Here is a 26,461-nt window from a genome sequence, read left to right as displayed (position 1 = left end):
AACGATGCCTTTTGGCAGCTCCTGTTGTATTCATACCGCTTTTTGGATAACTGACCAGACTCACGCACGACACCATCTCAGTGCACTCTTGTAGATCACTTGCCAGTTGTCTGCTTGAACACCATCTGCTCCTGGCAGAAGTTACCTTCAAATACCTAACAAAACAGGTCATGGGAAAAAACAAAACCTTCCAGGAGCTTAATGGTGTTAGCACACCCTGCTTCTCCAACTCCGTGAGCCTTTTCCTCGGAGCACTTCAGGAAACCTGGACTATTTGGGCTGATTCTCTTACCCCGAGATCTTTCCTTTTGAGGACTACCAATATCTGCCCGAGCAAACAGTGAGAGCGCTGCTAGCTTGCAGCAAGAGGCTTAGTGGAAAGCTCGAGCAATGTGTGAAACCCAGTCCTACTTCATAATGACATGGAAAACTGTGCTAATGAAATCTGCAGGAGACAATAAAGTGACTCATACAGCAAAGAACACTGAAAACAGCCGTGCAAACCAGGGCCACTAAGAAAAAAAAAATACAACTGAGAGCAGGAAACAAAAAGAGCATCTTGGAAGAAATCCAGACTAATGCATCCAAAGAAATATAATCTGAAATGCAGACGTACATGGGATCACAAGCTGTAAAAGCCATAAGGCTGAAAGAGATAGAGAGATAGTGGGCCGCAAATTAGATATGAGGCTCTACAAAAGGACCAATTTGGGCCACGTGTTGGAGAAGCACCACGTGACGGGTTAGGGAGGCATTAGGCCTTTCTTGGAGAACCGTTCACGTCCGTGGATGAGAGAATTGGAGTCATTAGGATGATTTCAGGGAGAAACAAAGTGGTGCTGATCTGGAGGAAATGCTGAAATACAGACAGGTAGTTTGATGGTAGGAGCTGACATATACGTGAACATGCAAGCGTTTAAAGCATAGATGAGTGAAAGAGCAGCATATGGCGTGGCAGAACTAGAATGAAACCGCAGAGAAGGCGAATTTCAGTGGGACAGCAGAAGGTGGCGGTCAGGTTGAGTGCCATGTTGAAGACAGAGTAGTCAAAATACAGGTTGAGGGCCAAATACAGGAGAGATACCGGGAGGTTCATGTCTTTTTTGAGCTATATGTGGTTAAACCAAGTCTGAATTTGTTCCTTAAGACATTCATAGGCTTGAAGAAACAGATAAATGCTCCTGGGCAACCTGCTCTAGGTGGCCCTGCTTGAGCAGAGGGGTTGGACCAGATGATCTCCAGAGCTCCCTTCCAACCATAACCATTCTGTGATGGTAAAGCATTTTTGTATATGCATCCTCTGCGGCTGGAAGTGAATTTAAATACACCGTGGCAATCCAGAGGGTGCTGCACGTCCTGGTCACTTGGAGGAGTTTGTCACGCCAGGTCCCGAGAGAGGATTACACCAGGCTGCTGCGTGCAACTGCAGCCCTGGCCCCGTTTCATCTTCCTGTGTGGGAGTCAGCATCCTCAGACTTCTTTTTTTTCCTTTTTTCTTCAGCTAATAACACAAGTAGGAGTGTTGAAAGGATTTGAAAGCATCTTAAAAGAAGCTTGTAAATGACAGGAGCTGGTTCGTGTCTCCTGCGGGCGCTTAGTGCTTGCCTGCTCCTCAGGTGAGGAGGCAGTGGCAGCCTCCTGCTTGTTCGCAGGGAAGGCAGCAGCTGCCCCCATGTGAAAGGGAGCTGCCCTGGCCTTCCTCCACCATCGCTTCTGCTGACCCTGTTGACGTGGGTTTAGTCTTAAAGAAACAAATCTTCAGGTAATTATTTTCCCACCCCAGTTGCCACTCTCAGAGACATGTTTTCCATTTTAAGTAGGAAGCTTTGCTTTGACAAGTTTTTTTTTTTTTGTTGTGTTTTTTTTTTTTTCCAATGCAGCAAATCGAAGTTAAAAACTAAAATCTGATTTACTGTGATCCTGGACACAGTTCAGTTGCTCATATGAAACAAGCTATATGAAAACAGGTTGTTTACTTGCTAATGTTTAGAAGTGGTCCATCTTGCTGCTCAGTAAAGCCGCGTTTCCCAGAGCCTGATTATTCAAACTCCTTTTTCTAATATTAACATTGATTCCCTTACAGCAGTATGATAAAGTTGCTTATTTCTCAGCCCTTTTAAATGTGCAAGCCTGTCTGTAAGCATGGTAGACAGCTTATCAGTTCAGCAGTGCTGCTTGCCAATGCCATGCGTTTGGTAAATGCTTGCAGTCAAGCTTGAGAGTTTGTGGACACTGGCTTGCATTTCTTTCTCTCTTTATTTTACTGCACTGTTTAAATCAGGAGTGTTACAAAGGCTGTTACATTTGGAGTGAAGAGGGGATCTGTGAGTACGCATGCCCTGCCTCTCCTACAAAACTGCCTGTCCCTGGCCAGCCAAGAGGCAAGAGGTGAAGGTCTCTGGACCTACCCTTAGCAGAGGTTTTGGGGGTGAGAAGCAGCCCTGGAGTGTAATTTATGACTTTTTCACAGAAATGGAGAGGAAGTAAAAGAGACTCCAAAATAACACTTTTAATAGCTCAGGGTTGTGTTTTGTTTTGTTTTGTTTTTTTCCTTTCAAATGTTTTTGTTTATTATAGCTGACACCAGTCAAGGAGAGACGAAGCTCTTTAACCGTAATGCAAATAGAACAGTAGTGCTGTAACAAACAAATCTGTTCGCTTTATACCTCTGGGCTGATGACCCTGACAGACTGGAGATTTTAAAAATAAAATTTCTCACTAGTTGTTTTTTTGTTCTTAATCTGTTTAGCTGTATCAACCCATTTGAAGCCTGATTTTTGCTTAGGAGGAGTAAAAAATTACCTATAGCAATAAATCCATCTATCTGTTATGCTGTTTATCTGTCTATCTATATATCCCCTGAAGACTTTAAAATGCTGTTTTTTATTTTCATACTGTTGCTGAAAATCAATTGTGACATTTTCTGTTTAGGCTGCTAAAGGTTTTGGCAGATAGAACATGGATTTTGTCTTTTGATGGTGAATTCAATTCAGCATTTATTGCAAAGTCCTCGAGTGTTTAAACGCGTAGTGATAGACAACTAAAACTCCTGCTGTGCTAAACTCCACCAAGTCTCTTCAGTAGTTCTGCTATTCAAAAAGAATTGGGACTTGTTTCATCTGTTTTTAATAAATGTGAGGCTTGCATGCTATTTATGTCAGAACTAAAGCCAACTTTGCATTTCAGTTTGACATCCAGGATCTAAGTTTTTAGCTGTTACTCCTGAAGACACCTACTCAACTTATGATGTTGTTATCTGTTAAAAAAGGTGAGGGCATCATCTTGAGCATCATCTTATCTAAACTGCGCTGCTGAGATCTGTGTCATGAAGGAAAAGCAAAAGCTGGTCTGCAAAAATACTGGTCACGTGAGAGAATACACACATTGGCCAAGGTGAATGCCAGCATTTGGGAGCAGTCTGCTTTGGTTATGTCCATCATGCTTTTGCTAAATTTAGCTCTTTCCATGGGTGAGAGTCTGATGGAGTTGTCTTTTGAATATCAGGACATGAGGGGAGGGCAGAGCCTGGCTCGGTGGGTCAAGCATCAGCCTGGCACCTCTTGGACAAATCATTTAGGTGATGTCTGCAGGAAACAGGTCGGTGATCCCAGCCTTCCAAGCCCGTGCCCTGGGCTTCCTGGAAGCTGGAGCACGCTGTAGGTGTAATTTTGTGTCTGAGCTGAAGTGCATTACGTGCTGTTAGCAGGGGCCACGGGGCATTGCAAAGATCAGCATAAGGCAGATGAGCGAGGCCTGTTCCAATGGGGTGTTGCCAAATGTGCTTCTTGTGTCGCCAGGAGCGCTGATGGGCCAGGACCCCGGGGTTCGACTGCTGGGGCAGCACTCGCTCAGTGGCATCCACCTATTTCTTTTGTAGGGAGATGAGAGAAATCTGCTCCGGGCTTCTCTGCGTGGTGCTGCCATTTGGTAAAAATATCACATTGCTCATATGCCGTTCTGAAGTGTGCGTTTTCCACTTGTGTTAAGCAAGATGAATGGGGAATTTGAATGCTCAGACTCCTTGCATGGATGTCACAACTCAGTGGGAAGTTGTAGAGGCAGTAAATAAAATTGGTATTGGTTGGATCAACTTTTTTGCCATTGTTGGTAATTAACACCTTTGTGTGAGACAGGTTCGTGCTAGAAGTATATATTTTGGTCATGGAGAAACCAGAGGTTTATGCCTCTTTCTTGTTCATCTATTAAGATTTTAAAATAAGGTATTAAAATTCAGAAGCGTAGAGGTAACAAGAGCCTTCGAGGAGCTTCAGCTGTAATTCTCCCATTGAGGGCGGCCAAACCATTACACTTCTGAACTAATGCATTCTTTCTCTAAGAACGACTGTGAAAGTTCACGTCAAAGGGTCATAAATTGCTACCAAACTAATTTCCAAATGTAAGTCTATCGTGCATGTGTTTGAATTTGATTCAGTTCCTTTAAAACAGTTTACTCTAAAAAGCTTTTTCCATAAAAAAAGCGCATTGAAAAGTGTTTACATTACAATATGGCACTTACATTACATTGCACTAAAAAAAAATACTTTATGCATCTATTTATTTGTTGTAACATTTTACTAACCGACCGAGCAAAGTAACAGAGAGGTCTGTAGCGTCATGCTAAAAACCCAAGTGTGAGGTTGCCAAGTAGTGATGTTCCCACGATACTTTGTAGACACAAAAAACTCAGGCAAACTGGAATGATGCTGTAGTGCTGATAAAGGAAACGCAGTGTATGGAGATTAAACAACTGAAAGGCAGACATGTATTACAAGTGAGGCTGTACAGACTGTTGTCACACTGGGGCCAAGCACTTCTTAGGCATTTGTTGCATATTTTGACCAAGTACAGTATGTAGGAAATCTAAACTCGATACTTTCAAGACTTACATTAAAAAAAAAAAAGAGGGCAGGGGCTCTTTTTTCGTTATTAAACTAGAGTTTCTTAACTGATGCTTCAGAAATGCCTTTTCAAGCTCACAGAACAAAACGATTGTGGTGATGGAAAAGAACAAAGGCAAAGTTGCTCATTAGACTTAGTTAAAGCTATGTTGATCATCGATACAAATTTGCATTATTTTCCCAGCGTGGCATTCTGTAACAACTTTACTGGGTGTGCTTTTGTTCCAGCTGACATTTGCTTGAATGGCAAAGCAAGTTGGCAAATTTTGTGCTGCTGGTCTTTGAAGTTGTGACTTCAGCCCAAACAGCCTTCTCTTTGTGTGCAGCGGGGAGCCCTTTGGCTTTGGAGAGGGATGCGAGCAGCACAAAGGCTAGAAAGGGTCTGTGCATGCGAAGTCTCACAATACTTCCTAGCACTTAACTTTAAGTAGCTCAGGTCTTGTAGGAATATTGGGTTGTTTTCTGTGAATTTTTCCTTTGCCATGCGAGACGTTAAAGTTCAAAGTGCAGCAGATTAACCTGAAAGTACATTTTTTATTGATCTTCAAACAGAGCTTAGTATGCAGAAGGATTTAAACTACAGTGGGAATTCACTGTCTTCTCTGTTCAGTACAATTGTTTTTTCAGGCTGCAAGCTCTCTGAGGTACAAAGGAAGGAGCAGGGATTTAGTTGAGATGGATAAAGTTTGCTTCATGTTTTACTCATTCTTACTAGAGCTGTACTGAAATCTGCTGTATGTCAACACTTGTCTGAAAAGCTTGTCAGAATACAGCGACAAAATATGAATGATAGGAGGGGACTTCATATAAATCAGACAGCGTGTAAGTATCTATTTATTGTAGTATTTGCACATTTCACGGTCAGTTGAACTCCTTTTACTGTTCACAGTCCCTATCTTAGTAATTGTGGTAGGAAGGTAGCTTGCACAGCATCCATTTTACTCCTCAGGTGACCTGATTTGGTCTTTAGTTGTACATTTCCGAGGGAGCACACTGCTGAAAGATAACCACAACTGTTAGAGCTTTTCACTATTTTCATGTGTACAAAGTTAAGGATGTGCATGAGCAATCTTAGGATGGAGCCAGAAGGCTGCAGCTATTTTCTTTTTAACGAATCCTCTGTAGCCACTGATAAGTGGACTTGGGTCAGCGATAGGCACCGCTCGCCTTGCTTTTACACTGACCTTTCTCAGCAGCTCAGTTTTCGGTGACTGAAGAACGAAGCACCGGGGCCACAACTTCTTTAAAAGCGAAGGGTTAAAAATGAGGTGGGGTAAGGATTTTTGGACAGATATTTACAACTGAATTTTGCTGTGTTTTGCTTTGATAAGGAATTAACTTCAGGGACCAGTTCCCAGCTACAGAAGGCTTGGCCTCCCAAATGATCAAGATTGAGGTCAGCCTCCCACCCGGTCAGGTGTGGGCTTCGGGGGGAGAGGCGGCGTCGGGAGCCATCTGGATGCTCTGTAAGGCAGCGTGCTCTGCCCGCCCGTCTCAGCCCCTTCTCCGTATCCCTCAGATCTGCCGGCTGACCTGCTTTTGTAAGCCCCCTTTAACCGATTTCAAAGGGTAACAGGTAGCAAAAATCTATTTAGGCTGACTCAGCTGGTTTTGTCTGAGCCAAATTAGGGGCTGGTCCCCAAGCAGACCAGTGGAGTGGCAGCAGAGCAGCTCCGTGCACCAGACTGTGGCCAGCGCGGGCTTAACCTGGGAAGTCTTCTAATTGATCCAGTTAAACCAGCGCAAGAGGCTGCGAGAGGCATCTCCCCTGCAGCTTGAATGAGGTGTCTGTTGGTTAATTCATATCTGTTAGCATTAGTATTAAGCTGTATTAAAGCAAACCACTATTAAATGAAAATAAATCTGCTTTCCATGTAGGATCCCCTTGCAATAGGTAAGCAAACTTAATTGGAGCAGTGTGGCGTGGGGCTTCCCCAAGCCATTGGAGAAGACGTTACTGTCTGCTCCCTCCATTAGAAACAGTGTCCTCCTCTCTTGAAGGGAATTGCACATATTGTACACAGATTTTAAACCAGCAATTAGTTTTGTTTTCCTTATTAACACTTCCATTTAGAATTTTCTTTCCGTAGGAAAATGTGGCTACATTTTTACCCTGCTCTGTTTGTCTGTACCAAATGCATTGCTAAGGGGATAGGCTTTTTATAACGTGAAGAGCTTCTGGGACCCAGTTCAGTGATTCATTAGTACATAACAGTATGTGTAAGCAAGGGCTTATAGTGTGTGGCAACTCCTCTTTTACTCTTGTATCATGTTCATTGGTAAATGGCTGTTTTCCCGGTGATTCATACCATATTTATACTTTATTAAACATGCATGCTTAGACCCAAGTAGAGATTGCCATGCAAGTAGCTTCCAAGGTTGGAACAAAAGGGTACAGTTTACTCTCTGGACCTTTACTGTTTCAGTAGACATTGGATCCAATGTTGTGAGAGACCTGCATGAACCTGTGGATTTACAGAGGCTTTGACTTGGAGTGATGCTCTTGTAGCAGAGCATCTTGTTGGGCTTTTGTTTGTTTGTTTTTGGAGATTTTGGCTTTGAGGTAGGACATGGGATCATCTTCATTTTAACTTTGAAAAAGGCTGTAAAGACTAATGTACGACGCATGCTCGTAGTGTATGCTGATATCTGAGGGATGGATGTACTGGACACAGTCTGGATGAAATGGTGCAAGCTTGGCCACATCGATCGGGTTCCCTGGTCCTTCTGGTATCAGCATGTCCTGGTGAGGTGAGAACAGGTATCCCACAGCACACCGTACAGAGCAGGGAAGGCGGACGCAGGCACATAGAAGATCACATCACCGATGGCAGCCAAGCCTGGATTATCCAGTTGGGAGGAAGACCTGGCAGACCGGTCCTTCAGGCTTCCTTAGGGATCCCGGTTTGCACAAGACAGAAAGTACTCCAGTGGTTACAAGGCAATCACATGCCAGCCTGACTTGAGCCATCAGCAGAGCATCACTAGGGTTATTAGCTAAGTATTTCCATAATGTGTGTCTCTACAAGTTATAATTAGAGCCAAGCCTGTCCCTAGCTAATTACAAGCTTGCTTAGAAGTATAGTTTATATAAAGCTTTTAAAATTTTATATGGGGAAGATATACATCCACAGGCATAATAGGAATTATGCCTTATTTTCAAACTGAAATGTATGAGCTTTGGTCTCTGTTTCTCCTGCCCTTTACACTTTTGCATAGGTTCTTTTTGTTGCATCCTCATCCAAAGTTTTTGCCAGAAGTCCTGTCCAAGTTTCACCAACATCAAACCAGTAATTTTTGAGCTTTCTTCCAAGTGCTTCATTCTCACTACTGAGAGAGTAAACCAGATGCTAAGATGTCTTTGAGCTTTGTGTTTGGAGAAGATTAATAAATAATACTTAGATCTCTTTTAAAAAGAAGATAAGGAGTCTTGAAAGTCACGAAAGTATTTGTTGAACACTCAGTACAAGGTCTGCATAAATAATGATCTGTCTATGGGGACTTGCTGTGTGTTTGCGTAGATGGTGCTGCACCTGCATGCCTTCAGCTCCGGCTCTTAGGAATAAAGTGAAGTTGGCAGCATAACCACATAGGCTGTCTGTCATGGTAGTGCTGTGGCATTGCATCCTTTGGGGTCTGTAAAGGAAAGCAAATGGTACAAGGAGGTGCTTGTGTAGCGTCCAACATCATGGCTTTTTAGGAAGAAAAGCAGAGTGGGGTGCAAAACCCTCATTTGTGGGTAAGGAAAGGAAACTCTTGAAAGAACTCCAGCAGCTAAAGAATTATCTTTCCTTGCTTCTGTCTAGCCATATTTGAATTTTGTGTCAGTTTGATTATTCAGGTCAGATCAGATTTAGGTCAGTTGCGATGGATTTTTTCCAAATCCAGTTCCCTCAATTCCTACTGTAAACTCTTACCAGATGACACGATGCGAAGCTGGAACAGACTTGAGCTTTGTGATGACCAAATAAAATCTCAGTGGGAACCACTTCCACGTTCCTAAGATCAGTTTCTCATGTAATAAATTCTGCATCCAAAATTATATCAAATACTTTTCTGACAAGAGTTTGGTTTTTTTTTTCCTAGCAGACAAATCCCAGCAGAGCTATTTATAAGATGCCTCTCTCTTGTGTTTGCTCTCACATGCCTGTTATTCAGACCTACAGTGAAGAACAAATACATTTAAAAACTTCTCAGTGTCCTTGCCAGTGCTCTTGGACCCACCTTGTTTTGTCTCGTCTGAAATCCTCCAGTACATTTCTTTGATAATTCTTCCGTCAGTAAGAGTTGTGGTAGGAAATCACCATTAAAGACTTCTCCCCAAAGGAACAATCCGGATTTATTTGGTGACGCCTTCTCTTTGCAGACCGTTTCATGGCCTTGTTCTGCCTGACCCTCTGCTGGCTGTGAGGGATGGAGAGGAGTCATTCAAGTGAATGCCGTGCTCATGCCAGCTGCCACGCTATAGGATAAAATGTGCAAAATCTTGTACAACAGAGATAACCGAGAGGGTGAGCACGTGGCTGTGCACGGTGGTGTCCTTGGGCTTGCAAGGAGGAGGCCAGGCCGTTTGTGAGAGTTCAAACAAATTCTCTCACAGGAAAAGTTGCTTTAGTTGTTTTTTTTTTTTTTAATATTAAATTTACAACTGTGTACTTCCACCTTTGTTAAAACCGAACGAAAAAACATCCAGAACTTCTCCCTAGACCAACCTACAGTTTCTTCTCCAGCTACAGCCTTTTCATTCATTTCCTGGTATGTTCAAGGGAATTCTTGACACCAGACTTCCCTGAGGTGCCTACTCGCACACGTTTCGCAACGTGTCAATCTCTTCTGCATTAAATCAGGCAGATAAGACCCGTGCCTTTGGTTCTGGCAAGGCCTGGCGTACCTAGGTCACACGAGTACGGCAGGTTCTTCCCTGTATGTCTCCTCCCTGGCTGCAAAAGCCAAGTTAAATCGTCATCTACCATTCGTCTGCTTGATTAGATGTGTGCCGTGCGTACCTCAAAATGCGTGATGCTTTAAAGCTAGATTTGCTATTTAAATAAGAGGTTTGCCTTAATTGGCTGTTATAAATTACAAGCAAGAGGGAATGATTTATTGCTTATAATTAGAAATGAGTTACGAAGGGGAATGTTGGTAATCATAAAATAAAGCTTGGAATACATTGATTTCCAGATGGCTGGCAGTGAAACTGCTCTTTAATGTAGAATAGACCAGGCACAAGGAAAAAAAAATCTGTCATCCATCTTTATTCCTTGATGGATTACTTGGATGAATCTATAGTTACCTGAATTTTGAAATATTAGTCTTGGCTGCATAATCTGATGAGAGAAACTTAATTTGCACAGTGGTATATGCTATCAGAGGCAGTGGAAGTGGTGAGTTAGTGTTATGCCTAGCATGATTTTTGTCCTTGTAATGTCACCAAGGAAGATCTAATGATAAATCTGGCAGCACCTTTGGGTATAACAGTCTCAGCGGATTGTTCTCAGAGGCTGCAGGTTACCAAGATGTTTTCCTTTTCATCTTTTGCCTCATTAGCAGTTTTTATGAGGTTGAGATTGATCAAAACACCTGTCCAAAAGCAAATATTTGTAATCCTCCCTTTGTGAGTCTAGCAAATACATTTGTATCAGAAATAAAGACGGCAGTGCTACTGCTGAGATCTTTTCAGTAATACGTTTCTGTTGAGATGATGTGTTTGTTTGACTTTTTGAATTTCATTTCTGCTACTATAGTCCCAGGCATGATTTAAAAATGATTTATGCTTGCCTTATCTGCTAATAATAGTGCTTTCTGCTATAATAGATGCATTCTGCACTGTTACCATTTGAAAGACCATGCTACGAGATAGTTGGACGTATTTGGATTGTCACCACATGAGTTGTCTCACGCTTGTGTCTTAAAAGTGACATTGTCATTAGACTTGCTTATCTGAAACCATCATGATTAATCATTTACCTTCATTAAAATGCTTCACAGCTTCCTTATTTTAAATAGTTTTTCCCAGCAAGGTGCAAATATGCCTCGCTGCCATCATTTCGTCTGGAAAAATTTGCCTGGTGAAAGGAATAGCATATTTTCAACTAATATTTTCCTGACCTGTGGAGAGATGAGCTCATCAGTATCTTTATTGACAAGCCCAGGAAGAAGGTGTGTCAACCAGAAATATTAGATCAGTCAGCCTTTCTTGTCCTGGAGCAATTGTAATTTCCCATGGTCTGCAGCAATTTCCTTTAGAATCTGATATGTGCAGAGATTGTTTTGGATCTGCTGCTGTAGTATAATTTCATTTGGTCCCAATAAGGTGGCCTTAGATTTCATTCTTTTCATTTTTGCTGTTGAAAATCTTCTGTTTTAGTGGAAAGAATAACAAGTTGCCATTTTACAGACCTAAATGAGGAATGAGTGCTACAGCTATGCAGAAGAATATTGCCCACTCCGAGCTGGGTTAGTAACAGCAGGTGTTGGTAACCTCCGCTCCTCTTAGAAAAGTCTGAAATGGATGTTCAGTTCACTATACTTGTGAACAAAGTACAAAATTTTTCTTGAAAACAAAGTTCTTGCTTTTCAAGAGAGATCCAGGAGTGTATTGGGGAATGGTGTAGGTGCTTATTTCTTTGCTGATAACTGTTTCCTGTAGCCAGTGATAGGGGTTCTTATTTTTTTGCCGGTTTACTCCTACGAGTTGTTGGTCCCTAGGTACTTAAGCCTGGGTATTTGCTAGAAGAGGCCGATCTCATTAGCGCTGAGGATGTTCTCGGTGCCGCGTTGTCTGATGCCGCGCTGATGAAAGCGTCGCTCCTCTGATCCAGCATTAAAGAGGACTGAGTAGGAATCAAAAGTGGGAACAATTTCTCATTTCGCTCTGGTTTTTGTTGTCACTTTAGCTTTGCTTTTTTCCCTCCTTAAAATAGCTCTTTCTGTGGCGTTGCATGCTCAGAAATAGCAGGAACACGTTGGCTACCTTGGTGTAGGTGATGGAGTTCTTGCAGGCGTTGGGCTCAGGCAGTGCTCAGCACACCCGGATCTTGCTGCCAGGTGCCTGCTGTGTCTGGTAGGGTTCTTACCCTGCCTCATTCCCCGTCAGCCTCTTGGTATGGCTGGCAGTGCTGGGTTAGCCAGCTCCAAACGAGCTTAGTGTGCGTGAGCTGAGGTCATTGCAGTGAGGACGTGCCCTAGGTTGGCGTCTCCTGGTCATTAGCTGAGGTCTCCACGGCCCTATCGCTAGAAAGAGTGATTCAGAGAAGCTCCCTGAGGCCTTCGTGCTGCTGGTGAGCTGGGTTGGGCTAAGGGCTGGTCAGCCTGGCTTCCAGAAAGCCAAAAATAACTCTCTGCCTCACGTTCAGGCACACATGGTGTCAAGGTGTGAGCATGAGAGCTGTCATGTTTTTCTGTAAAGCTGACATTTCTGTGGCTGTATCTGAACTTCTTGTGTGTCCCTTACACCCCAGTCCCTGTTCTGAAGGCATCAGGCAGACGTTTGTCAGTGTCACAACCAGCCATGGCCTTGCCCACGTGCCTTGGTTTCCCTCCCAGGGGAAGGGAATGGTTCTTGTCAGCACCCAGCCAGGACTGGGTGCAGGGGATGGTGGGCCTGCAGCTCTATATGCAAACCCTGAAGTGCCGTGGGATTGGTGTTGTGATTCCAGTCTGCGTTTTGTCTTCTGGAAAAGAGCCGTGGACCCTGCCCAGGAGGGTCTCTCTTCCCTCTGGTGCTGATGGTAGAACGATGGGTCCGTATCTCCTGCTGCTGCTGTGTTTCCAATAAGAGCATTAAAGCCTCGCAGGGAGGTAATTCCCAGCTTTCCGGTAAGGATAACATTGACAGTACCTAATTAAAGGGCACTTTTAGCCGGGATAAACATTTATATTAATTTCCTTCTCACGCAGATGTCTGGTAAACTGACTTCCTGAGGCAAAACCATCTGGCCTCAGGTGGGAGGAGTATCTCAACCAGCACGAAGAACCTGACCGGTCTCCCGATGAATCGTTTCTAAATAGCTTTTTCTGTCACTGAAGTGGCATACGTATGAAATGCCTGTGGTATGCTTATATAGGTTTTATACGCATTTGTCTTAGATGACCTGCATAATTATACCACAGGCTTGTGGCTCCGGCCCCACTGTATCTCTGCTTGCCATCGTATATCCTGGGTTTGTCTGCGTATAAAATTAGTATGTGTGGTAAGCAGCAATAAGATGTTCCCTACTTGGATGGACTAAATTAAAATTCAGTAAGAAACAGAGCTTTGGGTGAGTTTCCAAATTACTTTCAGGATTTCACTGAGGAGATTGTTACAGTATCATAAACCTTTTCAGTGGGCACACAGCCTGATGCGAGTTAGCTGCTTTTATTGCCTCGTAGTATTCCTTCTGTGTTATGTTCTGTGCTGTGTAATCCTTTGTTATTAAATAATAAGCAAAATAAAAACAGTTGTTTGTCACAGCCAGCTTGTTTTTCAGAGAATTTGTTCACTTTGAAAGTTCAGTCTGTGTGATCTTCAGTCCTGTCAGAAGCTATTATACCGAATCTTCTTTTAAATTGTTAAGCTGGAGGACAAACCTAGATGTTATCGTGCACATCTCAACTGAGAGCGAAGCGCAAGAGGAGCAGATTCGGCGGGGAGCAGCCTCTGATGCCATGTACCGTGCCACTAGTTTTTGTCGGGAACATGTCAAGATTATATGCTTCCAGTGTTAAGTGTGTTGGCTGACATGAGCGTTTGTAGATCTGCATAATTTTCGAAGCAGTTTGAAATGTGGATATAACACTTAGGGCTGTGTGAAATCTTTTTTTTCCCTCTTTTTACAGATTGTATTGCTGTTCAGAAAGTTGCTTGTTTTGTTACTCCCTCCCACAGTGTACTGTATTAAATTGCAGAGTTCATAATGAAAGTGCCCCAAACTAGAAATTGGCATCACTAGTGAGCAATAACGGAAACATTTGGGAAGGCCAGGAGCACCACTGCTCTCTAGTCACAACATTACATTTTAAATCATGGCATCGTAGAATCTTTTAGGTTGGAAAAGACCTCTAAGATCATCAAGTCCAACCGTTAACCTGGCACTGCCAAGTCTACCGCTATTAAACCGTGTCACTAAGAAAACAGAGGCTGTGGTTGCTTTAGCATATATGGGGTTGTATCTCAGTGCAGGTTAGGATGCTTATTTATGGGACTTGGCAACCCTGAATTCAAAGTGAACTTAAATGGACAAAATTTTTCACAGATAAAGTATATGTGCACATGTATACCTTGAAAGCATTTTATAGATGAGATTGAGTAATGCCCATTAAAAGTTGGGTAAGATACTTCAGTTACCTGGTTTTTCAGGCTGCTTTTTTGGTCATTAATACTCAGACCTGTCTCAACCTCGAAAGCAGTCGCACTTCTCCGTGAGGACATCCTGCACTTCTTTCCAGCCTGTGTGGTGCAGCCAGACAGCAGAAGGATCCTGTATCTGTAGCCATGGCAGCCAGTAATTTATTGCTCCATATGGCTGGTGTGGCAGCAGCTGCTCTGGTTTAAGGAGGTCAAGGCATCGGGGCATTTAAGAAACAAAACAAAACCCAAGCCCCCCTATAAAACCTTCCTGAATGGTTTTGTACAGTAATAGTAGGCTTCTCCATAGACCTGAGGGAGCCAAGGGAGAGAAATCAACATTTTATTTTAATCTAATTGCATTGAAAGGCATTATTTTAGATGGAAAACAAGTTTTTCTCTCTCTGTGATGGTTTTACCTTTTTTTCAAGGCTCAGCCCACGTGGCGAGTTGCCACAGCTCTCCGAGGGGGGAGTCCGGCCCCGTGCTTTTGGTCGCATTAGATGTTATGCTGAGGGAGAAACTGAATTACCCAAATCAGATGACAGCGCTATATTTCTAGTAATGAAGTGAAGAAGTACGCTTTGTGAGCAATTATCACGGAGCAGAAATACACCTTTAATTTCAGAATGGGTGTGAGAGTCACTCGCTGCTGAAAAATGGTGTGGAAGGGCTCCTGGATTTAGCATTAGTTTGCAAATAGGCCTTTCATAAGCATGAATCTTTTTATTTTCATTCAGTGACCGTTTTAATTAAAATTAAACTGGAATGTTTACTTTCTGCTTCCTATAGCTGTGATGGTTTTCTTCACTGTGTGAGCACATGCATAATTTGCTCTAAAAGAAGTGTCAGCAGTTTCTGATTACCTTGTGAGTCTTACTCAACAGCTTGATTTTAATTGGGGGGAAGGAAAGATTTCAGAGTGCTCTAGGGAGGTCTGAAGTCTTCTGGTAGCATGAAGCAATAGTTGCTATCTTTGGTACAATGTTAATTATAATAATCACTACTAGTGGTTTAAAATAAAGGTCCTTCATTGCTTACCCCTGTTGGTTTTTTTCCAGTTATGGCAATGAAATACAACCTGGTTGATAATTAGCATCCTTCAGCTACTTAACCTTTTGACACCGCTGCATTTATATGTTTGTAAGCATCTAAACAGGGTGAATTTTGGAAAGCAGTGATTGACAGGTAGTCTCGACTTTTGGGAAAATTGTACAGTTCACGTTAGAAAAAGAAAGGAGGAGGCCAGGTGCTTAGGAAGATGCTTGTCTGTACCTTCAAATGCATTCTTTCTAAGCCCAGAAGTCTGCCAGGAATTGTAAGTAATAGATAATTTATGTGGGTCAAGAGTATCTCTTTCTTGAAGTTTTTGATAATCATGAAATATGACAAGAAGTATCCGTAGCAGAATAATTTGTTCTGGATCGTGCAGTAGTACAGCTCCTGAAGCGTTCCTGTGCAATCTTTTCATTTAGATCTATTGTAAGGAGTCACCTTGGGCTGCTTTGGTTGCTGAAATGCCTTTCGGGTCTTGTGAAGCATTCCAGAGATGACCATTTTCTGACCATCTTTGGAGCTTAGCCAGTGCCTTGTATTTTAATATTGCCTTCTTTATCAGAGATAATGATCTAAAGTCTGCCCTGCTCATTCTCCGGGGTTTTGTTTCCTCCTGCTGATCATTTGAAATAAATAAGTAGGAAAACAACCAGTATCTGCGTGTTAACAGGAAGGAATGACTAATAGAAAAATGAGAAGAAAGATACTGCTTATCATAAAAGACTATATCTCTAGAGACATAAATTGGTATTCATTAAGTTGTTTGCGGAGACTTAGTTGAAAGACAAACCTGAGGAGCTGTCTGAGCAGTGTTTCTGTAGAAAACAAGTCATCCTTTTCATGACTGGGTATGTCTCGATGAGGAGGAGAGACCAGAAAGCAACAGTAAATGATGGATTGAGAACAGCCTTCATAGCAGTAAGGAGACAACCAGCTGTGAAATGCTTTTCAGAAAAGAACAATATTTAACACTTAGCTGTAGAGTAATGCAGATCCATCTTTTCTCCCCAGATATGCAGGTCTTTTTGTATCTGATGCAGGGTTTTTTTAATGTTTATGTTCAATTTCTGTCACTTCTCATTCAAGGTATGCAGAGTCCCCTTGTTCTTGATAATGGTTTCTGTAGCTAGAGGTTAAAATTCAGTCTGTGATAATTACGGTATCCTTGTGTATGTAATCTTACTGGTATCCTGCATATGTCATCAAATAAAGGGAAGTAGAGCAATGCTGGACAATTCAGAAAGTGGCTTATTTTTGTCATGTCTGCATTGTTCCAAAAACTCTGTTGTTGTGCCCAAAAGCATGACCTGTCCCCCTGGGTCCATCCACAGCGCTTTCTGGCAGGCAGCCTGCAGGTACAGGTTTTGCTCTGCTCCAAAGTGCTGTGGCCACACGTTCAGACAGCAGCAGAGGGATGAAGCATTGCTGTTATTGGTCTTCTCTTCCTCACTGCTTCCTTGAGTCTTTTGACTTTTGTAGTATGTGATAAAGCCGTCTCTTTCACAGATCTTTGGGATGAGCTGGAGCTGCAGTCTGAGATGAAGCTTTGCTACTGAGCTTGTTGATTGGCATTTTTTCATATTATCCTGAATCGGGGCAGATGCTTAGAAGGGAATGTGTGTATTAATTATTGTGGAGTATGTATGTGGCTATCCACTGCTAACTTTGTTTTATATCTTAAAAGAAGTAATTGTGCAGCATAACACTAGCAAAGTGCTTTCATCGTTTGGATAGTGAATAGTGTGTGTCAAACTCTTGTGTGTGGTGTTCACCATTTCTTCTTTCCTTTATTTTCCAGATTAAGACCTTTGATTTCTACACAACTAGCTAAAAAGGCTGCCACCGAAAAGGTATGTAAGCTCAGCACTTCTTGTAGTGCCATGGTTAGAGTCCAGAAATTCCAACAAGCATTTCTCAGCCTGGCTCAGGTTATGGGGTAGATATGGGCAAAAAGAAAGGAGAATCTTGTCTCAGTGATCAGAGCAGGAGCTAGTTAATGCAAACATTGCAAAGCTGAGGTTATCTGCCTTCTAACCAAGATGTGCCCTTACTTATCCATCAGTAACCTTAACCTCATAATCCCTGGTTAGACAGGAAAAAGAAAACTCCCTGCAAGCATCTAAAAGGGCACATTTGAACAAGTGGGTAGGAGCAGTAGGAGAGGGCAGAGCTTGTGCCTCTTTCAGCACTTGGACTGTACCCCCAGAGAAGGGGGACAAGGCAAAGTGCTGCTTCTGTGGAGCTGGTGGGGACCCAAGGAAAGAGTTGGGGTCCTGGGGTCTGCCTCAGGAGACTGGTGAGGAATGACGAAGTGACAGCTTACCCAATAGAGCATGACTTACTCTGTTTGTTTTGTTTACTTTGGAAATAATGACATTTCCATAGAAAACTTAGTGCTAGTAACTGGCCACCATCAGAAATTTTCCCTGGGTGGCTTTGTGTATGTGTATGTTGGGATGAAGGGGTCATGATTGTTATCAGTTGCAGCAATAACAGCTTTCCTCTGCTATTGTACTGTACGAAACAAACACCTGCGTTTTACAGATGACAAAAGAACTGCCTACCATGTATCTAACAATCCTGTTCCTAATACACCAAAGGAAAACGTTCCCCATGTGTGTGTGACACTGGTGCCCTTTTGAAAGTGTGCTAGTTAACTTTGATAGTCTACTGTGCTTTCACAATGCCTATGTGAAAGATGTATGCCTATGGAAGGGTACATGCCAAACAGACGTCCAGGTTGTCTGGAAGAATCCAGGAAGTTCTATTTAAAGGTGTTGTTGGAGTGCCTTATTTTTAAAATAACTAAAACCCATTGATTTTCAGAAACAGTTTGATATCCTGCCTAGGGAAATATATTTTCACTTATGCTATGCTCATTAGAAAACCCTGCACATTTTTAGAACTATAGCAGTCTGGAAGTGGACATGATAATTAGAAGAAGGTCACATTTTAATTAGCATGGTGCAATTTAAAAAAATAATGACTCAGTTGTAGCTCTTTTATATTCAGCCACTTTTTCAGAGCAGATGGATACTTTAAGCATAAAAATTTATATACATTATGATGCTGATTCCTCTCAAACGGTTGTGTCTATTTCTACTTACTCCTGAAGTGTAGATGGACTCCATTTGATCACTCTACGGGCAAAAACAGTGGTAGGAAATATGAAATAAACTGGAGGGAAGTTCCTCTAAATAAGATGATTAATTTGAGCATTAAAAGATCATGAAAACCTGTCTTTGAGTGATCTGAATGCCTAAATACTTGATTTTCTGTTAAAATTAATGGGTGTCTTGTGCCCTATTAATGAGCTATTGGAGCAGACCCTTAGGTGACTTCGAAAATCTCAGGCAGATTCCTTAGGTTGACTGGCATGGTATGTGACAAGCTTAGGAGCAGCTTTGATGTTTGAATAATTAGCCCATCAGCTTTCTGGTACCAGGACTTTCTGTTACGGTATATCTCTAAAGCGCCTGGAACTGGAGGGATTCTGGGAGTTACTTCATCACAAGTAAATACATTTATAAATAAATACTTCGATGCAAGTCAGACCTTAAAGCCAACAGAATTGCAGCAGCACATTGTTGTGCGCTGTGGTTTAACCCTAGAGCACTGTAGGACTTTTTGTGTACAAACCCCAAATATTCCAAGTACAGAACTGAGTGGAGAAGTGCCCCATTAAGAAGCTGGTGGAGCTGAAGCTCCTGTGATGTTCCTTCCCTGGATGAGACGGGGAGGCAGTGCCCCATGCTGAGCATAGCACAGCATGCCCCCACGCTGCAGGAGCTGGAGCTGGAGCGCTGCCCCATTCCCAGATCAGTCTGTAGTGAACAGGACACACCATTACCTTCAGCTCCAAATTCACCTCTGCCTCCTTGCTCTGTTAACCTTCCTTGTCCTCCCTGCTTTGTCCTGCCTCACCTTAGAGCGTCTGGGTAGGTGCAGCTGTGGGAATGGGCCCATCAGTGACCAGTTCCTAAATTAGAGCTTGGAGATCATTACTCAGATGAATCCCATAGGTAATGTTACAGGTGCTGGTATGTATTATCAACCTAGTGCTCTACCACAGCATTAAGTGCTGTCTAAATAGTTCTATTTATTCATCAGCTCATTGTGCCTTTTTTTTTTTTCCCCTGATTTGAAGGGTACCTTTCTGCTGTCATTAAAGTGTCAATAATATTGTTACTGTGTAATAGGCCTGATATGAGTCAAACACAATGAGGAGAAGGTCGTAAGTTTTCCTGCAGAGCTCTGCTGACGAGCCTTCACTCCCAAATTTCTCCTTACCTTGTGCTTGCAAGAGGCTCCTGTACTGCTGTCGCTGTCTCTGGACACTTCAGTTGCCTGGCTCTGGAATATGTGATAGCTGTGAATGTTTATACCTCATTTTGATTCAGGCAACATTTCACTGAGCAACTTGGATGTTCCCTGGAGTAGCTACGCCTGTAGCACTAGATGTGTGCTTCCAGCTTTCCTGTCCCATTTGGAAGCTGCTAACGTTACATACAAATACCAAACAAAGGAAGGGCTGCAATGCTGTCCTGTCTTCTTTTTTGCAGGTGACCTTACCAATTGCACAAGCAGAAGCCCCTGACTTATCAAAACCAGCAGGTGTGCTAGTGGAGAGTGGCCCAGTAGCTTATAACCCTGACGAAGAGGTGGAAGAGGAGGAAGCAGAAGAAGATGACGATCACTGCATGAGCGCATTGCAGTTAATGGGAGGAAACGGTAAGTTGGGATGTTGTCTAAAGCACAGCCTGTTATTTCTCTGCCTGTGCGTTGGGGTTCGTTGTTGCAGGGCTCGGGACAGACAGGGTTCCCCTGCTTGTCCCAGCTCGTCCCAAGCAGGGCACATTCCTGCAGAAAAGCCTGGAGTCACCCCCGTCGGAAACGTGACCTTCTTAGAGACTCTTCCAGAGAAAGCTCTGCATCTCAAGCTTTAGGCTAAGAAGGCTTCTCAAGAACAAACCAATGTTGTGCCTTCTTCAGAATTCTATTTGTTAAAGCGAATCTGAGGAATTAAGGGGTCAGCAACCCCTCAGTTAGCAGTGCTTGGGGCTCCTTGCCTCATGATTGTGCATGAACCCTGCAGACTTGGCTGTCCAGCTCAAAGCAAAGAGAATCGTCTCGCTCCGTTTCTGGGATAAATGTTAGGAGGAAGGAGTTCTCCAAATACAAAAATGACATTGATAGTGTGTGGCATGCTGTATGGCACACAGATGTGTGCTAATTTCTTTGGGTTACCCAGCAAAGCCACTCATTTAATTAAGTTTCTTTGCTGGCAGGAAAAGTCAGTATCCTCCCATTGCGGTTTTTCGTAGCTGGACACATCCACATTTATCCTTTATTAAAAACTTCCCCTTGGAATTGAGGTTTGAAAATACACTAAAATATTTTTTTAAATAAGGACGGCTAATTATGGATTTTGGAAAAGCAAGATGAGAGTAAGTAAGGTTTATACTGAAATTTTATTTACTGCAAAAATCTTTCCAGAACTATTAATTTAGCTTTCATAGACAGTATGTATACATTTCATAAGAGTGTGTGTTGCTTTTAAATTGATTTCTCCACTGGAAAATAATTGCTGGATGTCAGGAAAAACAGTTTGTTGCCTGCATTTATTATTAGAATAACGTTCCCAAGAAAAGGCACCCATGTGGGGGAGGGTGGGTCCATGTTTATTAATAAATCCCCCACAAAAATAGAATAAAGGTCACTGAGCTTTTTTTCTTTGTAAATGTTACTATTTTTAAACCATTCTGAGAACATTCCACTACTCCCTGTCTGGTCTGGACAACAGCTGAAAAATCAGAGTTTAAAAAAAATAAAAAGAAAAGGAGTATTCCCAGAATTCAAATGCAGGTGTGCAGAGCTGTTCAGCAGAACAAATAACTCCTTTCTAACTGCTTTCTTCATGGTTTTTAGACCTGTCTGCCTGGAATAAGTGCAGGAATTACAAATGGTGAACTTCACCCATCCTACACAAATTATTATAGATTACACTTAATTCTGCTTCAGAGCATTTGCTTGACTTTGGATGAAATGTTGCACTGTATTAAATTTGGAATATAAAGGTTAACTTTACTGAATGCTCATATGTAATAGTTATCCTTCGGTTTGACTTTGCAACAGAAAATGTTCACTGTTTCACTTTTTTCAGGAAGCATGTAGGAGAGAAATCAGTTCATTAGAAACACAAACATGCCTTCTGACACACAAAACACGCAGTCTTTGCAATCAGCATTGTTTTATAAAACAGAACCGGATTGAAAAAATGGGCAAAAATTTAAGTTGTTCCTGTAGGAGTAAGTAAATGTGGGAGATCTGAGTCAGATCTATCGGTCACGATTCATTGCAAGACTCGTTTTGTCGTTGATGGGAACTCTGAGCTATCTCTGAACCCTTGCAGTTTCAGCTTATAAATCTATGAATAATATAAACAAGCCAGCTCTTTAACTGGTGTCTATGTCTAGTGAGAATCACGCCTACTTGTAAATGTATGCTGCTGCTTCTCAGCTGCCATGTTCCAAATTACTTCTGACAATCAGGCTTGATCACCTTAACCTCTAAATTAAACCAGGTATTTCACATATCCATGTGCCAAATATCCCTAAATGAGGGCCTAGTGACAAGTGAGAAGAAATATTTACACGTACATATTTACAAATAATTTTATTTCGTGGGGGAAGAATTGGAAGAACTTTTTCTTTAGCCCTCAGAAAATACATATTTTTTAAATGCTTGCTTAGGGCAAAACTTACCATCTAGTTGCACAGCAGGAAAACAACCTGAAAGTAGCAATACTTTTGTTGGATACTCCATCTACCTGGAATATTTGCATTTTTATATACCTTTGTCTTCTTGTGTTTCAGATTATGGCTGTGATATGGACGATGATGATGGCTATTAGTTCTATTTGCTTCTAAAGGACATGGACTGTTTCTTGTTCCCAGCAAGTCTGCAATCTTCAAAATGCGTGAATGGTGAAAGAAGCTGTCTATGGTCAGCAAATGTTATCAAACAATCCTTACTTCAGTACAGTGAACTCCAGGTTGGCAATGACTCTGGTCAGTTTACATTGACCCACAACCCAGCAATAAGTTTGGGTTTGTACTTGAATTTTTTTTTTATTTTGGTAGATCATGGTTTGAGAATGAAATTCCTGGGAGTTGTGTTTCCAGAGAGCAAAAGAAAAAAGACAAAATAGACTGTATATGTAGCATGTGTGGCTGGAAGGAACACATCTCTTATTAATGTGACTTCGCTTTTACACATACCGTTGAAAGAGAGCACATAGAAGGGCAGATAGAAGGACAGGTAAAAACGAGAAGCCCACCTGTTGATTATTTGAGTACACTAGGATTAATTGTCTTACAATACTACAACCAAAAGAAAACATTTCCAACCTTTATTGTAAACGTGACCCTGTCATTGTATGCAAGCTGCCATACCCAAGCTTATCAAAAATTGATGACAAGTTATATATTATAGGGCAGTATCTGTTTCTCTGAAATGAAGATAATACTTCTTTATTTTAATCAATTCATAGATGTTCTAAAAGTTATGACAATAGAAGGTAATATTGGCAGTAAAGAGTTGTCTTACGCTGTGGGATGTTGTTCATGTGGAAGGAGGGAAAAATCCTGGGTGAGGCAAGAATTGCATAGGGAAAGCAGAAGACAATGCTGGTGTCACGTACCTTTGCTCGGAGTCCCTAGGTACAGCCAGGTCTTGTGGCTGATGTTGCTGCAGGAGAGTAAGTCTCGCCGTCTCTGTAGAGCTGCTCCTGTCCAACTGAGTCGGAGCGCAGGTCTGCTCCCCAGAGCTGCGTGGCTCTAAAACCACTTGAAAGCAAGAGAAAGCTGAGCTTTTTAATAAATAAGCTAGCATCTGCTTTGGCTGAATTTAATTTAATGTAATTTATTTAACTTTCTATGGGTAAATTAAAGGTCACCATGCAGCAGTCTGACTTTCCCACCCTTGAACAGTCGCTGCTACATGGAGCTCCAGCTGCATGTGCCCCAAAATGTCAGCAGGTCCTTCTCATCCAGATAAAGCAGCCTTCGCAATGCGGTAGGACAGGGGGTCAGGGATGGAGCCAGATCCCACCCTGTCGCCTCTGACCTGACACTGCCATGGCCCAAGGCTCTCAGCTCAGTGTGAGATGCATGGCACTCTGGGTCTTGGTCTTGATGACTGCAGCTGCAGAAGCAAAGATGTTTTCACCTCTCTCTTTTGTGTCGTGACAATCACAATTGTAGATTTCTCTTCTACCAGGGAAAGATGAATGTTTATCTTACCAACGTGTTTTCTGTTAAGCTGTCTTTCCTGGCCTGCTCATCCTTCCTATTCTTTTTGAGGAGCACTGATCATTAAAGCACCTCCCCTTCTCCTGCCATGGAGGGTGGCTAGTGGCTGGAGAAGAAGCTGCCTCGGGAAGCTGTCTGGCTCCTCCCAGTCAGAGTGACAGAGGAAAGGACCGATGGTGCTTGTACCTGCGGTCATCACCAACGAGGGGAAGGACCATATGGCCTTCCGTACCTCTTCTGTCCCTTTCAATAACATGCATAAGAGGGATCGTGTAAATAGAGCAAGAGCAAGTGCTTGTGTTAGGAACAGACTTGATTTTCTTTGGCTGGTAAATGTAGTTTGTTGAGTAGGTTGTATTTGCTAGATATTTCTGAGTAGTGAGCAGCAGTATTTCTGCAATGATTTCTCTTAACTGCAGAACTTGGTAACAAAAATGATGTAGTGAGGCTAATGGGAAGAAAAGCTCTTCTGAACCAGATATCAGTTACTGGGTTTGCAGCACTTCAGTGGGAAAGAAGAGATTCCATGTAATTCTTAGGGGAACAGCTGGCGTTTTCACCAAAAGCGATAGATTTTTTTCTGATACTTTATAAATGCTGCACAAAAAAGTACATTGAGGAGATAAACCTTTCTACCTCTCTTTTATCTATACCATAATTCAAAATCATGCTGTAAGCAGACAATAAAAAAAAAAAAAGTAGTTTGTTTTATCAAAGTTCATGGTCTGCAAGTCTTTGAGACAGCTGAGTCTGAGCATTTGGGTTTGAATTAATCTGCCAATAGCACTATTACAAATACCCATGCTCTCAGTATATTCTCAAAGCTGGGTTTTATTCCAAGGTACACATTATTCTCTATGCAGGAAATAAACATGCATAAATAAACATGCATATGACTCATGTAGGTCGAGTGCTTTTCTCAAATGCATAATGCTGGTTCTTAAAGAAACTGCTAAGATGAGTTCTTTATTGCTAAGGGTCTTTCCTGCAGTTTTCTGTGTAGATTTTCATTGGTTTGTTCCCCCAAAAGAATACTAAACCTGCTGCCAATGTAGTGATATTATGTGCGAGAGCTGAGAGTCCACTCAGATAACTCCTGCTAGTAAATTTGAATTTCAGTAGCACATTGCATTGCTGAGAACATTGTTTCCTGCGCTGGGAGTAGAGGATGCTTCTCTATATAGGACAGGAAAAAAACTGCAGTTTTTGAATGCTCTCATATGATTTGATTAGAGAAGGCTATCACATAGTCTGCTAGAAGGGCACTTGGATAGCAAAAAAGGACCTGCAAATCCATAGCATCTCAATATTGCTGGTGAAGTTAATGGCATGGTTTCTGTACAGGAGTCCTAAAGGAAAAGCCATGGTATTGAGTAGGGAGACTTCACTTTGAGCATTTTAAGGCTTCTTAAACTATAGTGGTTATGTATATTTTTAATTTATTGGTGACTTACCGGGACTTTTATAATGTTCATTCCTTCTTGATTTAACTAAGCTCAGGAAATGTAAACAGATTAGAACATGCTAGTTTCTGTTTTTATAGCTAGTCATTAAAATGTAAAAAGATTAACACTGCATTAACTCTGTTTACTACTGTTGATGTATCTGGACAATTTTGTTGTATGTAAGTGAGCCTGTATTCTCTTGGAGTAATTTGGACCCTGCTTTTTTCAGGATTCTGATTATAATGAAGAGAGATTATAAGGCTTCCATATTTGTTGTTCCCTCGGTCTTTTTCCTTGAACCCATACAAGCTGTATATCATAGGTTTTCTTCCATAAAGCATGTCTCGTTGCGAGTCACTTTGCTTGACAAGCAAAACCCTCCAGCTGTTGCATCCAGCTTGTCTGCTGTGCAGCCTTTTAACAGTCTTTTATTGTGGGGATAAAAAAGAAAAGAAATAAAGAAAACTGTGGTGAGTGCATTTTCAGTGTCTTAATCATCCGTGACATTTCTTTAAAATCACTGTGTTCAGTACAGCAACTTTTAAATGGTGCCAGACAACCTTGTCTTGAGGGTTAAATGTGTTCGGCTAAAAAGTTCTTGCCGTCCTGATGGCTTGTTTGTATTCTTTGGATTGCATTGAAGCTCTAGTCGCAGATGTGTACAGTTAATGTAGAGTTTTGCCTAATAAATGTTCTGTTTCTTATTTTTGTGTTGAAACCTTGCATTTGATTCAGTTAGTGCCAAGGAAATTAAACCTGTTTGATGTAAGCATATGTATATTCCTTACACACCACACTATGAGCCATGTTAAGCTTTTTTTACTGTAATATATTTGCTGTAAATAAAAAGTAAAACCCTTGCAAAACCCATCTTTTATGATACTTTCCTTCTGATTTCTGATTCTTTTCTTCATTCTTATGAATGCTCATTTTTGATTGCTGCATGATTGGTTGATAGCGGACAAAATGCTTGCAATTCAGAGCTGTCTTTTGTCTCTAAAAGCAAAGACAAGTCTAATCAGGTAAGTGTTTTTTGCAAGATATGGTTCTGCTGATAAATGTAGATACTTTCTATAAACTGCGTAACATTGACGAGTTTTTACACCAAGCTATATAATTAACTGACTGTGGGAAAAATATGCAGTGTCTAATGGAACTGTTCCAGTGCTTGTTTCTGAAAGCAGTATCTTGATAAATAAGGTGTATGCTGACTTAAATATCTAGTTATTTTATCAACATCTGGTCACCACAATTTGGAGGCCAAAATCTGCATCTACCCTTTGTGCACTTGGGTATTTGCTTCTTTTATGTTTCCTGGTAGTGGAGCTTCCTGGATCCTCAGGACTGTTTACTGCAAATTTTTAGCATATAGTAGGGCAATTACCTGTAGTTTCAATACGACATTAAGCATGTCTCATTCCA

At 41.8% G+C, this 26,461-nt stretch overlaps 1 protein-coding gene across 2 annotated transcripts in view; it reads left to right on the top strand.

The window, feature by feature from the left end:
- Positions 1-25,909, top strand: part of BRF1 (BRF1 general transcription factor IIIB subunit) — a 175,142-nt gene extending 149,233 nt beyond the window's left edge. For both annotated transcript variants that reach the window (XM_083839101.1, XM_083839099.1), the window contains exons 16-18: positions 17,081-17,132; positions 19,845-20,013; positions 22,158-25,909. In XM_083839101.1, coding sequence (XP_083695227.1) covers positions 17,081-17,132; positions 19,845-20,013; positions 22,158-22,195 — 259 coding nt within the window. In that variant the 3' untranslated portion in view covers positions 22,196-25,909. The remainder of the gene's footprint in view (positions 1-17,080; positions 17,133-19,844; positions 20,014-22,157) is intronic.
- The last annotated feature ends 552 nt before the right edge of the window (positions 25,910-26,461 follow it).

This window comes from Anser anser (assembly GCF_964211835.1).
Source record: "Anser anser genome assembly, chromosome: 5".
Taxonomy (NCBI): domain Eukaryota; kingdom Metazoa; phylum Chordata; class Aves; order Anseriformes; family Anatidae; genus Anser; species Anser anser.
This window is presented reverse-complemented; position numbering and strand designations above follow the sequence as displayed.